This window comes from Monodelphis domestica, chromosome 1 (assembly GCF_027887165.1).
Source record: "Monodelphis domestica isolate mMonDom1 chromosome 1, mMonDom1.pri, whole genome shotgun sequence".
NCBI classification, from domain to species: Eukaryota; Metazoa; Chordata; class Mammalia; order Didelphimorphia; family Didelphidae; genus Monodelphis; species Monodelphis domestica.
Genome location: NC_077227.1, coordinates 713,597,480 through 713,612,976, shown reverse-complemented (window position 1 = coordinate 713,612,976; position 15,497 = coordinate 713,597,480). Strand labels below are relative to the sequence as shown.

Genomic DNA, 15,497 nt, shown 5'->3' with positions numbered 1-15,497 from the left:
CTATAGGGAACATGGGAATTAAGTTAACCTACTCTAGGAGGGGTTTAGCAAATGTTAACAAGCTTTAAGGGGAATAAAGAGGGAGTGTTTTCCAAACTTCTCCTTAAGGAGGCCTGGCCAATGAGATTTATGGATAACTGGGACTATGACCTCAGCTTCTTTTGATTTGTGCTGATGAGGAGGAGGCTTGCACACCTGTACTGGTAGGTGAACCAAATCTTCATTGATAGAGGCCAAAGAAAAGGGCTTCTAAGGTGAACCCAGAATGAGCTCCTCCAAGACCCAGGATTCTTCTTAAAGGGATGGAAATGTGAAATACAATTCATTAGGCCTGATGACATCAGCCAATAGCAGCAGAAAAAAGAGTAAGAACAGATAAGGTGTTTCTTCTATCTCTGCCCCAAACACACCCAATCTGCCTCCTCTCCAGGGAGCTTAGTGTCCTCCCTTCTAGGAAGAAGGCAGAAGCTCTGTTCTCCACTCTGCCAAAGACAGGAGATTTTTAACCTTTCTCCCCTCTCCTCCCCGCTCAGACTTCAGTGATCGTAGACCCAAGAGTGGAGCCCCGCTTTCCCCTTTTCTGTTTCTCTGGGAAGATCTCAGGGAGAGAAGAGCTCTCTATGATCAGTGTAGGATGGAGCTTGGGGCATCCTAATGTCCTGGGTGGGTCTGTGGCTTTCCCTCTCGCTGGCCTCATTCCCCCAGTCTGCCCACGTTCCTTCTGTTCTCACCCATTCCCGAAGCAGGGAAAGCTCCTGCCCCAGGAGGAGTCCGCGAGCTAGTCGCCCTTCTGCCCAGGGGAGTGAATGCTTCCTCCTCCCCCTCTGCTCCTCCCTGCCCAGTAGCAGGGAAGCTTCCGCGCTGGAAACTCCCCCCCCCCCCCCCCCCCCCCCCCCCCCGGCTTTAGCTAGCCTTGTGGCCGCACTGCTCACCCTGTTTGGCATGTGGCTCTCAGAGCTGTCCCCAGCACCGCTCACTGACAGGCTCTGCCGTCTGTCCCGCAGCAGCCTGAGGAGGAAGGGCCATTGCTGGGCTGCCAGAAGGTACAAAAAGTGCGCCTAGAAAAGAGGCTCGCTGAGGAACAGCTATGCAAAATGTAGCAGGAGGCTGGAAGGTGAAGGAGAGGAGGTCCTGAGTCAGAGGAAGACCGCTGCCAGCACTAGCCAGCAGCAGCCCGGGGGAAGAGGGTAAGAACACAACTCCTCTGTGTCCATCGCCTGCAAGGCAGTCCCCCGGGGCAGTTAGAGCTTCCCTTGTGCCCGGGGGCAGGGCGTGGAGGAGTGGGATGGAGGTGAGGGGAGAGAAAGGAGTGTTGTTTGAGTTTTTAGCAAGCTATTTCCAAACACAGCAAGGAGAGCTCTTGGAATCCTGGAATAATAGCTTTTCAGAGCTGGCTGGGATCCTTTACAGACGAGGAAACTGAGACGCACAAGTGAAGAGGCTCCCATAGCCATAGCAGGAGACCTTGTCAGGGTCTACTGTGGAGGCACTTTGGACCTTAGTTTCCTTATGTGAAAAATTTGAACTCTTAGATCCCTTCCAGCTTCTAAAGCTCTATGATTCCAAGTTCTATATCAATCACCACTTGAGAATAATTTTATATTTGTAAACCATAACAGTATCTGCCCTGTCCACCTCAGAGAGACACTGTGAAGATGAAATGAGTTGTGTCAAAAAGGGACATTAAAAATGTCAGCAATCAATAGCTCTCAATTGTTCCCTTATGGAGGTGCTTATCTCTCCTATGGGTTCCCAGAGACTGTCATTGTGACTCCATGTCCCATCTACGATGATAAATATCTTTGTCTCTTCTCCCAATCACAAAATTTTATTATTGGCCACTTTCCTAACTAAGGGTGCTTCACATTGTACCTCTTTTATGGAATTTCTGGGCTTGATGAAAAACCTATCCATATCTCTCCTCCCTTTTGAGGATAAATTCCTTAAAAATGTCATCTATGATTGCTGCCTTCACTTTCTTTGTTCTCTTGTTCAGTTGTTTCAGAAAATGTGGCAAAAATATTGGAATGGTTTGCTATTTCCTTCTCTAGTTCATTTTTACAGATGAGGAAACTGAGGCAAATAGTTCAATGACTTGTCCAGGGTCATACTGCTAGCAAATGTCAGGTCAGATATGCACTCAAGAAAAATAGTCTTCCTGATTCCAAGCTGAGTGCTTTATCCACTGTACCATCTAACTGCTCCTTTGTTTTCATTCTTTTCTCAATTCTCTGCAATTTGGCTTCTGACCTCATCATTCAACTGAAACTATTCTCTGTAAAGTTATCAATGATCTCTTACTGGCTAAATCTAATGACTTCTCAGTCTTCATTCTAGACTTCTGTGCAGCCTTTAACACTGTCAATCATCTTCTCCTCCTTGATGGTCCCCTCTTTCTAGGTCTTCATGACATTGTTCTCCCTTGGTTCTTCTCTTACCTGTCTGACTTCTCCTGACTCAGTTTCCTTTTCTAGATCTTCATTCAAGTCATGCCCACTACTTGTGGGCTCCTTCAAGTCCTTGTCTTGGGATCCCTTTTCCCCCTATACTATTTCACTTGGTGATCTAATTCCTTTAACACTTGTATGCAGATGATCTTTAGATCTATTATAATATGATACACATACACATAGAGCCATAATGGAAACTAACCTTTCTTCTGATCTCCAGTCTCACATCTTCAGCTATTGATTGGGCATCTTGACCCAAATGTCCCATAAAACTGACCATGACCAAAATTGAACTCATTGTCTTTCTCTCCTCTTCCTAGCTTCCCTATTATTGTGGAAGGTGCTACCATCTTCCAAGTCACCCAGGCTCATAATCTGCACATCATACTCAATTTCTCACTCTTATCCCACCCATACTTCCAATCTGTTGCCAAAATCTATCGATTCTATCTTTATTCCATCTCTCATATATGTCTCCTCTGCTTTGATGTTACCACTACTTTGGTGCAGACCCTCATCTCTTTATTCCAGGATTTTGCAAAAGCCTGATCTCCCTGCCTTAAGTCTCTGCCCCAGTTCAGTCTATCTTCTACTCAACTATCAAAAGGATCTTCTTAAAACACAGATCTACCATGTCATTTTCAGTGACCAGGGTTCCCTATTATCTCCAGGATCAAGTAGGAAATCCTCTGTTTGGGTTTTAAAGCCCATTATAACCTGGCTTCTTCCTACCTTTTTCAGTCTTTTTATAGTTTCCATTCCCTCTTATCACATATACCCCATTCTATCCCCCACTACTCTGTGATCTAGTGACACTGGCCTCTTTGTTGTCCTTAAAAAAAGATTACTACCTTTTCTAACTCTGTATTTTCATTGTTAAAGTCCTACCTTCTGTATGAAGCCTTTCCCAGTCCCCCTTTATACTAATACCTTCCTCTTGAGACTACCTCCAATTTCCCCAATATATGTCTCTTATATACATGGTCATCTTCATGTTGTCTCCTCCATTAGACTGGGAGCTCCTTGAGGAGACAGACTGTTTTTGCCTTTTTTCTATATCCCTCGTGCTTAGCACACAGTTGGAGCTGCTAAATTGCCCAATGGTTAGAGCTCTGGATTGGGAGTCAGGAAGATATCAGTTCAAATGTGGTCTCAGACACTTAATTGCTATAAGTCATTTAGCCTTAATTTGTCCCAGTTTCCTCAACTGTAAAATGGGAATCATTATAGCACCTTCTTCCCAGGGTTGTTGTGAAGATGAAATGAGATAATATTTGTAAAGGGTTGGCACTGTACCTGATGCATAGTTGATATTATATAAATGCATACTCCCTGTCTTTCCCATAGTGCTTGGCACATGATAGGTGAATAATAAGTTCCTCTCAATTTCAAACGAAAATGATAGATTCTTGAAGTATTAAAATCATTGTGAGTTTTTTGTATCCTCTATTAGATCCTAATGAGCTTTTGGGTTGGGACTGTATACTTATTTGTATCCCCTTCAGTAAGTAGTTAGCTTATTATCCTACATTTAGTAGGCACTCAGATTTTGATTTTTTTTAATGAAACCCTTACCTGTTGTCTCAGTATCAGTTCTAAGACAGAAAAGTGGCAGGGACTAGGCAATTGGGGTAAGTGACCTAAGTAGGGTGACATAGCTAGGAGGTGTCTGAGATCTCATTTGAACCCAGGTCTTCCAGACTCCAGGCCTGGCACTCTACCCACAGAGCTACCTAGAAATTAAATTGACTTTGAAAGTTAGAGATGTTTGATGGCCCCTTATCAAACTGGACTGGTGAGTGATAACTAGTGATACTTATTGAGAACTCTCCTTTTCAATCTACCAGATGCTCGGCACCTTGGGAACATTTATACAATGATAACTCTCATGAACATTTACACAGCAATATTAACTCCAGTAACAGAGTATTATTAATATTAACCTATCCAGAGGTTTAAGATTTACAACAAGACTTTCTTTGTAATTACCCTATAGGGTAGGTGTTATGCAAGTGTTTTAATCTCCATTTTACCCAGAAGAACATTTAGACCTCAGTAAGGTTAAAGGATTTCTCCAAAGGTCACATAACTGCTGTCATAAATGAGATTTTAAACTCAGATCTTTAGATTTCCACTCCAGCATTGCTGCATAATTACCTTTTTCTGTACTTTATCTATGATTAAAAAGACATTCTTTAGATTGAAAATCTGCTAACCTAACCAGAAAATGAGATAAACAACTATATGAACTAAATCTCACCTGGTGTTGTAGAAGTAAAACATAGGCTATAAACTTTCTTAGTTCTATATTGACAAAGCACATGAGAAATGGGAAGGGAGGGACCATCTTTTTGCTTTTAATTTTATCCTCAGTACTTAGCACAGTTCTTGGCACATGGCAAATGCTTAATAAAAGCTCATTTCCTTCCTTTCTTCCCAGAAAACAATTCTCTTTCTGGTTCATTGTAGTAGTACATGGCAGAAAAAGAGTACCTTCCTATTTTACAGTGTGCATTTGTCTTTCTAAAATCCAAGTGAAAATGAAGAGTCTCCCTGAGCATGCACAATAAGGGATTTTTTTGGACTAGGTTCCATTTATATATACCTATTAAAAGTAGATCGGGCTAGAACAAGATATGGGAAATGTTAGATTTAAAATAGTTTTGAGCGTTAAATAGTTGTAGATAAGAGAGTGGGAGCCATAAACTGTGATAATTGAAATGTTTGGGAGCAAGGGAAATATATATATCAATTATGACCGCTGAAATATGTTTTATACTGTGTCTTGGGTTTATAAATATAAGATGGTCGCCAGGGAATATATTCCCAATTTATGAATATGCCCAAGCCAAGTGGGTTTTATAGAGAAATTTAATTTATAATACACTGATTAATCATAGAAAAAGAGAGAAAGTAAGAAAGGAATAAGAATGAAGGGTCTCAAGCCAATAAGGCCTAGACCTCAGTCCTAAGAGATAAATCAGTCAGTTGGTTTTATCACTCACCTAAGATCTCTCTAGGTAAGGCTTCTCATGCCAACCTCAGGCTCCACCTTCAAGAGAGCCTCCTTTCAAGAAATGTTTCCAGAGAATTCTCCTCCTGAGTTCTCCTCCACAGCCTCCTTCAAGACTTCTCCATGAGTTCTCCCTCCAGGACCTCTCTCCTCTCAGCCCTCCTTCAGAGCAAAAACTCCCCCTTAGTCCTCAGACCCCGCTATCTTTAAGCAAACAATCTAAGTTCCCTCCCCTCAGTTCTCACATCTACCAATCACTGTCGATGTCTCCCCTGTGCCAATGGTGGCTCTAGCTTAACCCAGGACCGCCCAGAGGTCTGTCCCCTTTGCACATGTCTATTGAAGGTCATATTCTTAAATAATTAAATCTTGATCGTTGCTGCAGCCCTTCCTAAATCCTTTTACTCTGAGTAGGGTGGAGATTGTAGTTTCCAAGACCTGGTTCTGTCATTCCAAGTATCTCTATTGTATCAATTCTAAAATCAATCATGACTCAAAGAACTTCCTGTTCTATGCTTAAGCATAGGTCAAAGCCCTTTCCATTGTTTAGCAAAAGGTTTCTGTCCTAAAGTAGTCTTAGGTAGGGAGGAGAAGGATCCTCCCATGCCAAGGAGTTTCATATTCCAATAGAGTTCTTACTATCAGTAGGAAATTTTTTCAAGTATGAAATTTCCCAATGGGGAAATTTCCAACATTCATAAGTCTAAGAAATTTTAAGGTTTACAGAAACTACTGGTAGGAGTTTGAGTTTAATGTTTTGGACCTCCAGAGACCATTGTTGCTTCTTTCCCCCAGTTGCCTTACAACTCTACCCCAAATCCCTGACACCCCAGACCACCACTCCTTTGTAAATGCTATATTGTTACACCTGTCTCATTTGTAGAGTTGTATGGTGCCTAGCACAATGGCCTGACATATCGTAGGGGTTTAATAGAGTAAGGTACTTTTCATTCATTTCATTCTATGGAGAACTATAAATCCAGCTGAGCAGTAATTGTAGGACAGCAGAAAAATATTCATCTCTGATTTCTAGAAAAACTTTTCTTGATTTGGTGGTTATTTAGACACTTCTAGTCTTTCTAATCTCTACAACGTCTCTTTCTCAAGCACCTAACTGAAGTTTCATGAATTAGGGAATTAACTCAATTGGGAACAACCAGAGACACACCTATCTTCCTTGCTCTTCCATCTCCTGTAGCCCTACTATTCCATTTCCTGCACCCTAATATATCCCTATATCTTCTATACCACTGAATATTTTCACACATACACCAAGTTGTTTCCTGTTTATTTGACCACCTATGCCCTGTGGATTTTCTTCTGGCAAGGGGTCTGATCTGAAGTCTTCATAGGAAGGTTCTGCTTAGAAGGTAACCCTTTTCTGCCTTCAAAGGTTCTTCTGTGGCTAGGCAAGGTCATCAAACATTTTCCCCCCAGGTTTGATGATGGATGACTGAGAGACTCAGAGGGAAGTCTAGAATGACTCCCCCAGAATTTGGCTGGGAGAAGTCCTCTCATGGACAAGTCTTCTGGCACCAATACATTTTTCAGAAGCCAGGGACAAGTAAGAGGATTCAATTATCAAGAGAATTTAGTCTTCCTTCACTGGAGCTAGGGAACTTGCCTATGGAAAGAAAGAACAGAAAAGAAAAACTTCATTGTCAGATGTGTTAGGCAATTGAGATGAATCGGAGAACATAGTCAGGGAGATGAGGCTCCAGCACAGGAAGAGCTTGAGGCCAGGCATTGTCTTCAGGTAAGCATGGTTGAGAGCCCATGAGTAGAAACTGAAATAGAAAAGACCCAGGGCTAGGAACTGAGAAGTTAAAAGGGGTTCTCTTGCTCTCAAGCACTTCTGAGTAATGCTCTAGTCACCTACTTTTAACAGATCCAGTTACTATATTTCATAGGTTTATTGCAGTGGGTTATAGGTTAACCTCCTTCCTCTCTAATCCCTTCTAGTTCTTTTTCTTTTCCCTTCCCTCCCCTCTCCCTCCTCTCTCTCCTCTTCTTATAGGTTAACCTCCTTCCTTTCCAACCCCTTCTAGTTCTTGTCCTCTCCTCTTCTCTCCTCTCTTCATTTTGTTTTCCAAATCACATGCAATAACAATTTTCAACATACATTTTTCTGAACAATTTGATCTAAATTATACATGTGTTATCATATAAAACATTCTAGCCCTTTTTCTTGATTGTTTTCTCTCCTCATTCTTGTTCTTTGTATTTCTCTTAGGAAAGACCCTTGAGTTTTAAAGACTTCTTACTTTTTTTGGATGAGCTCTTCCTTATTCTATCATTGCTAGTGACTTCACACCCTTGAAAAGTTTCTCTATGACTTTCTTGTTAGGCTAGGGTTCTGAAGAATATGGGAACCAAACAAAGGGCTTTCTGTTCACTTTTTAAAAATGAGATATTGGTCTTCCTCCATTTCTCTAAAATATATGAGTGAAAAATACTAGAATTAATGGAATGTAAAGTTTTGTATCATTATAATATTCTGAACGGGGTAAGACTACAACTTTGCCATTTCTTCAGGATGCAAACAGTTGGGGGGGATTTCCAAGGGAAGTCTAAGAAGAGATTAAACATAAACAAACCTTTTCAGGAGTCAGATAACAACCTCTCATGTCATAACTAAAGTCATAATCTTGTGACTACCTCATCTTGTCACTAAATTTCCTGATTATTAGATTTTCCTTTGTCTTCTTCCTGTTTGCTCTTATAAAATCCATTCTTTCTTTCATATTCTTAAATTTCTATTCTCTGACTTTAGAGGAATGGTTAGCCAGGATTCATAAAAAAAAAAAAAACCTTTGACAGCATGAATGAGAAAAAGTTGCATAAATTTAAAAAAATGAAGGTGAAGGACAATAGAAAAATATGTATGAAATGCTTACAAAGTGAGATCAGCAAAATTAGAATAGCTTATATATTTAGTATAACAATATCTTCACCAGTTGCAAGAAAAGGAGATCTTTGCTCACACAACAGGATTTGGAAAGGGACATAAACATACATATTGTTATTACTCATATTTTGTCTTAATTTGTGTTATTCATATTTTTTCTTATCGGAATGCAAACATGCTGCATTCAAGAACTGTACTTGGAAACTTACACCATATTTAGTTTGATTATTATTTTTGATGTGTTTAAAAGAAAAAAGAATGAAGGGGAAATCTGATGTGAAGAAAGCAGTCTTCAATAAATGGCCTTTCTTGGAATTTGCAAATTCCAGAGCATTCCAAGAAGCACAATATCTCTCTTCTGTCTTAAAACTGGGTTCATGGCTGGGACTTTGGGTATGTTTTAGTATTTGTGAAGGCACTTGCTTCTCTTTGGTTTTTCACCACATGAGATAACTAAGTGAAGAAATAATATCTAAAATCTCTGATTAGTAATTACCAAGAGTTTGAGTGAAAAATGCGGTCAAGATTGACATTTTTCCTTTAAACTCTAAGAGATAACCTTTTTTTTTTTGGTATTCTGGATCCCTTTGGCAGATTTTCCTGAGAAGTGTGGATCACTTCTTAGAATAATCATTTTAAATATATTAAATACACAAGATTACAAAGAAAACCAATTCTATGAAAAGATAAAATTTGTAAATGATCCCCATTCATAGATCCCCTGAAATGTATCCCTATACCATTTGAAGATATATAGATTCTAAGTTAAGAATTCTTACTATAAGAAATGAGATCAAAGAGACATATTTACATCTTGTAGAATATGCTTGGGAAAGGTGGTAAGGTAGAGCTGTGTTCAGACATTGTGGGGCTGAGCCATGGCAAAGTAGGGGTTGGAGAGAGGGAGGTTAGGTTGACTGGAATGGGGATGTGCAGGCAGATGGATGGATACCCAACGGTCTCATACAATCTGTTTTTCTTGTCCCCACCAGGCTCACTACTTACTTCCTGCACAATGTTCTGGGTAAAGAAAATGAGACTGTTAGTCCTTCTGATGCTCCAAGCTGTTGCTCTCCTCCTCTTCTTCCAGTATTTGTATGGCCCCAGTTACTGCCCTGGTAGAGCAGAGAAATCAGGTCCTGTGCATGTGCTGATCTTGTCCTCTTGGCGCTCAGGTTCTTCCTTTGTGGGCCAGCTTTTCAGCCAGCACCCAGATGTCTTTTACCTGATGGAGCCAGCCTGGCACGTGTGGGGGACCCTTTCCTCTGGCAATGCTGAGCAGTTGCAGATGGCTGTGAGAGACCTGATTCATTCAGTCTTCCTCTGTGACATGACTGTCTTTGATGCCTATATGGATCAGGGTCCAAGAACACTGTCCAAAGTCTTCCAATGGGAGGCTAGTAGAGCACTGTGTTCCCCACCCTCATGCCCCCTCTTTAAGAGGGAGGCCATCATCTCCCAGGATAACTGCAGGACTGTATGTGCCAAGCAGCCCTTCAACATAATGGAAGAAACCTGTAAGTCCTACAGTCATGTGGCGATCAAGGAGGTGCGTTTCTTCAATCTGAAAGCCCTCTACTCATTGCTGAGGGACCCTTCCCTCAACTTGCACATCATTCACCTCATACGGGACCCCAGGGCTGTGTTCCGCTCTCGGCAACGCACAGAAAAGAATCTAATGCACGACAGTCATATTGTCATGGGTAGCCAGTGGAATGGACTGAAGAATGAGAACCGGCCGTATCACTTGATGAAAGTTATTTGCCAAAGCCAAAAGGAAATCTATAAGGCAGCCAAGTTGCTACCAGACTCCCTAAGAGAACGCTACCTGCTAATACGCTATGAGGACTTGGTGCACGACCCACTTACCCAGACCTCCAAATTGTATGAATTTGTAGGGTTACCCTTCCTGCCTCACCTCCAAACCTGGGTGCAGAACATCACACAGGGCAAGGGCATGGGGGGACATGCCTTCCAAACAAACTCCAGGAATGCCCAAAACGTTTCCCAGGCCTGGCGTTGGTCCTTACCTTATAACGATGTGGTCCGATTACAGAATATTTGTAGAGATAGCATGAACGTGATGGGCTACCTTCCTGTACTGTCTGAGCAAGATCAGAGAAATCTGTCATTGGGTCTTCTCTCTCCTCTTGGGATGCCCTAAAGCTTGGCAAACAAATGCAAGAAAACAGCTATGGTCAGCTGATGCTTCTGAATCGAAATGTTTCTCTATGGTCATACGTGTGAGCGTGCCATTGTATGGACTGCGTGTACTTAAATGAATCTCTGCATACATATTTATGTCCAAAAGTTAAAAAAAAATGGGTTTAGGTGCCTTGTGATAGATAGCTAGATAGAACCAAAAATGGTGTTAACTCTCCTTGTGTTTGACCCTCCTCTCTTTTGGTCTCCTTCACAGCTCTTGCCTTATAGACTATGGATTAATCCCACAACCCTAGCTGCCCATCCCTTGTCCAATGGGAGATAAAAAGGCAAGGCTTAGCAAGGACAACCAAGAACAAAACAGCTGTGGGTATGAATTAAAATATTTATACCTCTATATGCTTACTCTCTCAGGGCAACGAATCTTTTTTCTTGGATTAAAAGTGCTAAATTACTGCCAGGAAACTGAATAACCATAACTTAAAGAAATATCTTTAAAATAAGAAAGAAACATCTTTTCCTTGGGACCCGACTCACCTTTTTCTTTTTCTCCCAAGTCAAAGGCATATAGGTAAATAGATGCATCTGGAACGGCTGACACATCTATCTATATTTTTTCAAAGTAGAACCTCATATTGTATTGTGTTCCCTGAGAGTTGGTCTGAATATTGCTTGTTATCTGATGACTACTAGTGTTATAATCTTGGGTCTTCTTACCCTTCCTCTCATTGACATGCTTTATGCTCATGCTATTTTCATATTATTACTTCATCTAAATACTATGAAGTCCATAGATCAGTTCCAAGGACAAGACAAGACACTACCAAATCTACAATGCTGATCTTTTCTCTCTCTCAAGTCCTTGGTGGAGAATGAATTGGAGAGTCAGCTAATGACACTGCACTTTGTAGGAGGAAACATCAGGCTTTCCTTGAGAGGATTCTGTACAGATCTGACCCCTCTACCAGATAATTTTAGATGTGAGGTTCTATTTGTCTCATCCTGGTCATAAAGATAAATGACATCTTTGTAACACTACCAGCAATCTCTTTGCTCAGTGAGAGAATGCCCCTTCTGAATAATGTGTACACTTTGAAAAATTGAATATAATCACATTTTATGTCGTAAGCCTGCCAAAAATCCATTTCTTAAATTTGACCTAATGTCTCATCCAGCATTGGCCTCAGTGACTCATTCAGGTAACTGGTTACTGGGACTGTGTTGATGGGAATAGTTATAACATGTTGGCAGCGTCTTCAGAGTCAGTTTGCTTTGACTGGACTATGTCTGGAGTTAAATGACCCCTTTTGTCCTGATGTCTTAATCCTTCCTATCCTAGAGAAAGAATTCCAGGCATCATCTAAGGGTGATGTTGATTCTTCCTTCTTGTTCCCCTCTGACAAAGCCTCTTCTCAGCTAACTCTGTATAGAAGATTCTTTTTCCTATGGAACATTTTTATGTATGGTGGTTCTGGGAAGAACAGAAAAACCCTAGAATGGCTTAGTCATTAAAACCGGCGTTCACATGTCTTCCAATGACTTCATTTGACTGTGAATTCAGCTCTTTTCCTACCTCTTTTTTTTTGTGCTGAAGATCCCTTAAATTGCTGCTGGAGAACACCAAATATGTTACGAATTAAGATACTGTAAGATGCTGCCCTTTGCCAGCTAGAATTCTTGGGGTTCACGTGTACCCTGTGGTGTCAAAGGAGCCAGTTTACTTAGACAGTGAACCCTGCACATTCATGGAAATCCTTTGGAAAATATGAACTTTTCCCATTCAATCTTCTTTCTCCTACAACTCCTCCCAAACAGAGGGAAAAGTGAGCATTCACAGTCGGCTGAGTTACAGAGGGTAGGGCCAAGACACTGAAGTTAGTGTCCAGAGAAACAAGGCTGAGCTCAAGGTGGCAGTGCCAGCAGGGTGGAGGATGATGGTGAGTTGCAGCCTGGGGAGAAAACAAACTTCTCTTCCCCTGGAAATCCCTGCAGTTGCACAAATTGTTCCAAAGACAGCAACTTCCTTTGGAAATGACAGTGCTCTGGGATCCTGGAGAAAGTCAAAGCTGGCTTGTACCTTTTTTTAAAAGTAAAAACCCTATCTGAAACCAAGGCAGGAGATGGGATGGAAACCTGCAGGAATGCCCCACATTCTAACCACAGACCTTCCTGATAACTATTCCAGTTCACTGTATAGAAAAGCAATGACTTCTTATTTGTCAGAGCCCAGTTGAGACACCTAGACAACCACCAGTCCCCCCCTTACAGGATAGTCTGTCTTTATTTTTCCGTGAGATCTTATGTCTAACTTCTTCTTATAGATGATGATGAAAGAAACATCTAAAAAAGAAATGTTCTTAAGTAGAAGTTTGCACAAAACAATATTGTGATCACTCTTAAAATAGAATGTAAACATATTTTATAACATAAGCCTACCAAAACCTCATTTCTTAAATTTGGCCCAGTGTCTTGGCCACCATTGGACTTAGTGACCCATTCAGGTAGCTGGTGACTGGGACTGTGCTGAGGGGAACAGTTGTGGCAGCTATATACCTACATTAAGTGAGTTCCTGCTCAAATGACCATTTGAGGTGAGCTTGTGGAACCTGAAATTCAATCTACACTAGAGAACCATGTAAAGGGCTCCTTTTATGTTTGCAAAAAAAGTAATCTGGAAAAATGACAGCCATTTCTCTCCCCTTATCTTATTCCTTTGAACTGAACCTGAAAGGTTAGGTTCAAACGTGGGTAGAAGTTGACACAGATCCTAGAGTTCCTTAATCAAATTAGGGCTTTGGGGGAATTTTACCTGATGTCCAGAGGCAATATGGTGATATAAGGTGCTCAGTTAAAGATAAGAAATAGTTGTCTTTAGGATAGGGCAAAATAAGTATCTACCCAGATTCCAACAACTTTTCTGGAAAGGTGGTTATGGTTTCCATAAGAATGCTTTTATCTGCAATTATTACCATGTGCCCATCATGGCTGCTGCTTGAGTCTATGATAAGAATTATTAGATTGACTTAATTCTTTTAGAAATTTTTACTAAAAATTTGATCTTTGTGAATATTGATTGAGACAGGCACAGATGCTGTCTCAATGGGCTGGCCATTGGCTCCAATATATTTTTATGTAAAATCCGTTATCATATATTTGTAATATGGCTCAATATAATAGATTTAAGACTTGTTTGATAAATGAATTTTCTCTGTAGTTGTAATAAAAACTGAATTAAATTATGCTATCAATTCCTTATTAATTCACAGGTAAAATTCAAAATGAAAATGTCTGTCTTGTTCAAAATTAAACCACAAAGGGTCCTTTGCCTGCAATCACCACTGAGAATAAGCTTTTTCATTTTCTTGTTGCAATGCCAGTAATTCCACTATATATTGATTATATGGTAGCTACTGGCCTTCCACTTCCACTCCTTTCACTTCCTTCTTTTTAACTCTTATCTTCTTTTTTTTTCAGATTTAAACATTATTTTATTTGGTCATTTTCAAACATTATTCATTGGAAAAAAGGGATCATTTTCTTTCCCTCCTCCCGCCACTCTTCCCATAGCCGATGCGCAATTCCACGGGGTATCACATGTGTCCTTGATCTGAACCCATTTCCATGTTGTTGGTATTTGCCTAAAGGTGCTCATTTAGTGTCTCCTCAATCATATCCCCTCAACCCCTGTAGTCAAGCAGTGACCTTTCCTCCGTGTTTTTACTCCCATAGTTTGTCCTCTGCTTGTGGTTAGTGTTTTTTTCCCCTCATAGATCCCTGCAGATTGTTCAGGGACATTGCACTGACACTAATGGAGAAGTCCATTACATTTGATTGTACCACAGTGTATCAATCTCTGTGTACAATGTTTTCCTGGTTCTATTCCTTTCGCTCTGTATCACTTCCTGGAGGTTGTTCCAGTCTCCACGGAATTCCTCCACTTTATTATTCCTTTGAGCACAATAGTATTCCATGACCAACAGATACCACAATTTCTTCAGCCATTCTCCAATTGAAGGGCATCCCCCCATTTTCCAGTTTTTTGCCATCACGAAGCACAGCTATGAATATTCTTGCCTTACCTTCTATTTCTGAATCAGTACGGTATACTGGTTCCAAGGCAGAAGAGTGGTAAGGGTAGGCAATGGTGGGGGGGTGTGTTAAGTGACTTGCTGAGGTCACATAGCTAGAAAGTGCCTGAGGTCACATTGAACCCAGGACCTCCTATCTCTAGGCTTGGTTCTCAATCTACTGAGCCACCCAGCTGCCCTCTCCTTTCATTTTCTGGCTTCTAACCTTATCATTCCATTGGAACTGCTACCTCCAAAGTTAGCCTTAATCTCCTAATTGCCATATTGGGGGGGGGGTCTCAATTGAGTAAATCAAGCAAATCATCCTGTTCCATTTGAAATGAGGACCAAGACATTGAGCCCTGATACCATAACTAGCTGAGAGCATTTCTCTGCTGAATCCACCTAAGGCTTTAGACTGGGTACAAAGGTTATCCATGAACTAGAATGACATTGCTTCAAAAGTGTCTTCTGATTGGATGAGGATAGTTGGACATGGCTCATGGATCTGATGTCTATAAAAAATCAAGCCAGTTGAGGCCCCAAAGATACAAACAAGTGGAGAGGAGAGAGAATTCCAGCTAAACCCATGAGAAACAATTGATTTGTGAAGGGGTGAGGAAGAGATGAGAAGCAAAGCCCTGGGTCTTGTTCTCTCCTGTCTTACTTTGAATGGAGATGAACCTCATTAATATCCTAGAAGCATTACCAGATCAGCAGTTGACAGGGTAAGTGTCTGGGACCAAAAGCAGATTGGATACAGATTTAAGGCCCTACAAAGAGGCCAAAGAAAAATCTAACCCAATTTAAAAGGGAACATTTTGGAGACTTGAGCAGAGTGGATTTTGGGAGCCATGAATTTCTCCTTTGCCATGGATGATCTCTAAGTTTGAGCC

General features: G+C 41.0%; 1 protein-coding gene across 2 annotated transcripts; it reads left to right on the top strand.

The window, feature by feature from the left end:
• The first annotated feature begins 231 nt into the window (after positions 1 to 231).
• Positions 232 to 13,865, top strand: CHST4 (carbohydrate sulfotransferase 4). 2 transcript variants are annotated; one of them, XM_007477387.3, is made up of 3 exons: positions 276 to 365; positions 1,005 to 1,187; positions 9,364 to 13,865. In XM_007477387.3, exon 3 carries the CDS (start codon positions 9,387 to 9,389, stop codon positions 10,533 to 10,535), a length of 1,149 nt encoding a protein of 382 aa, XP_007477449.1. In that variant the 5' UTR covers positions 276 to 365; positions 1,005 to 1,187; positions 9,364 to 9,386; the 3' UTR covers positions 10,536 to 13,865. The 2 variants fall into 2 exon arrangements, with proteins under 2 accessions (XP_007477448.1, XP_007477449.1); XM_007477386.3 differs by lacking the exon at positions 1,005 to 1,187 and having other exon boundaries at positions 232 to 365.
• Positions 13,866 to 15,497: the final 1,632 nt, after the last annotated feature.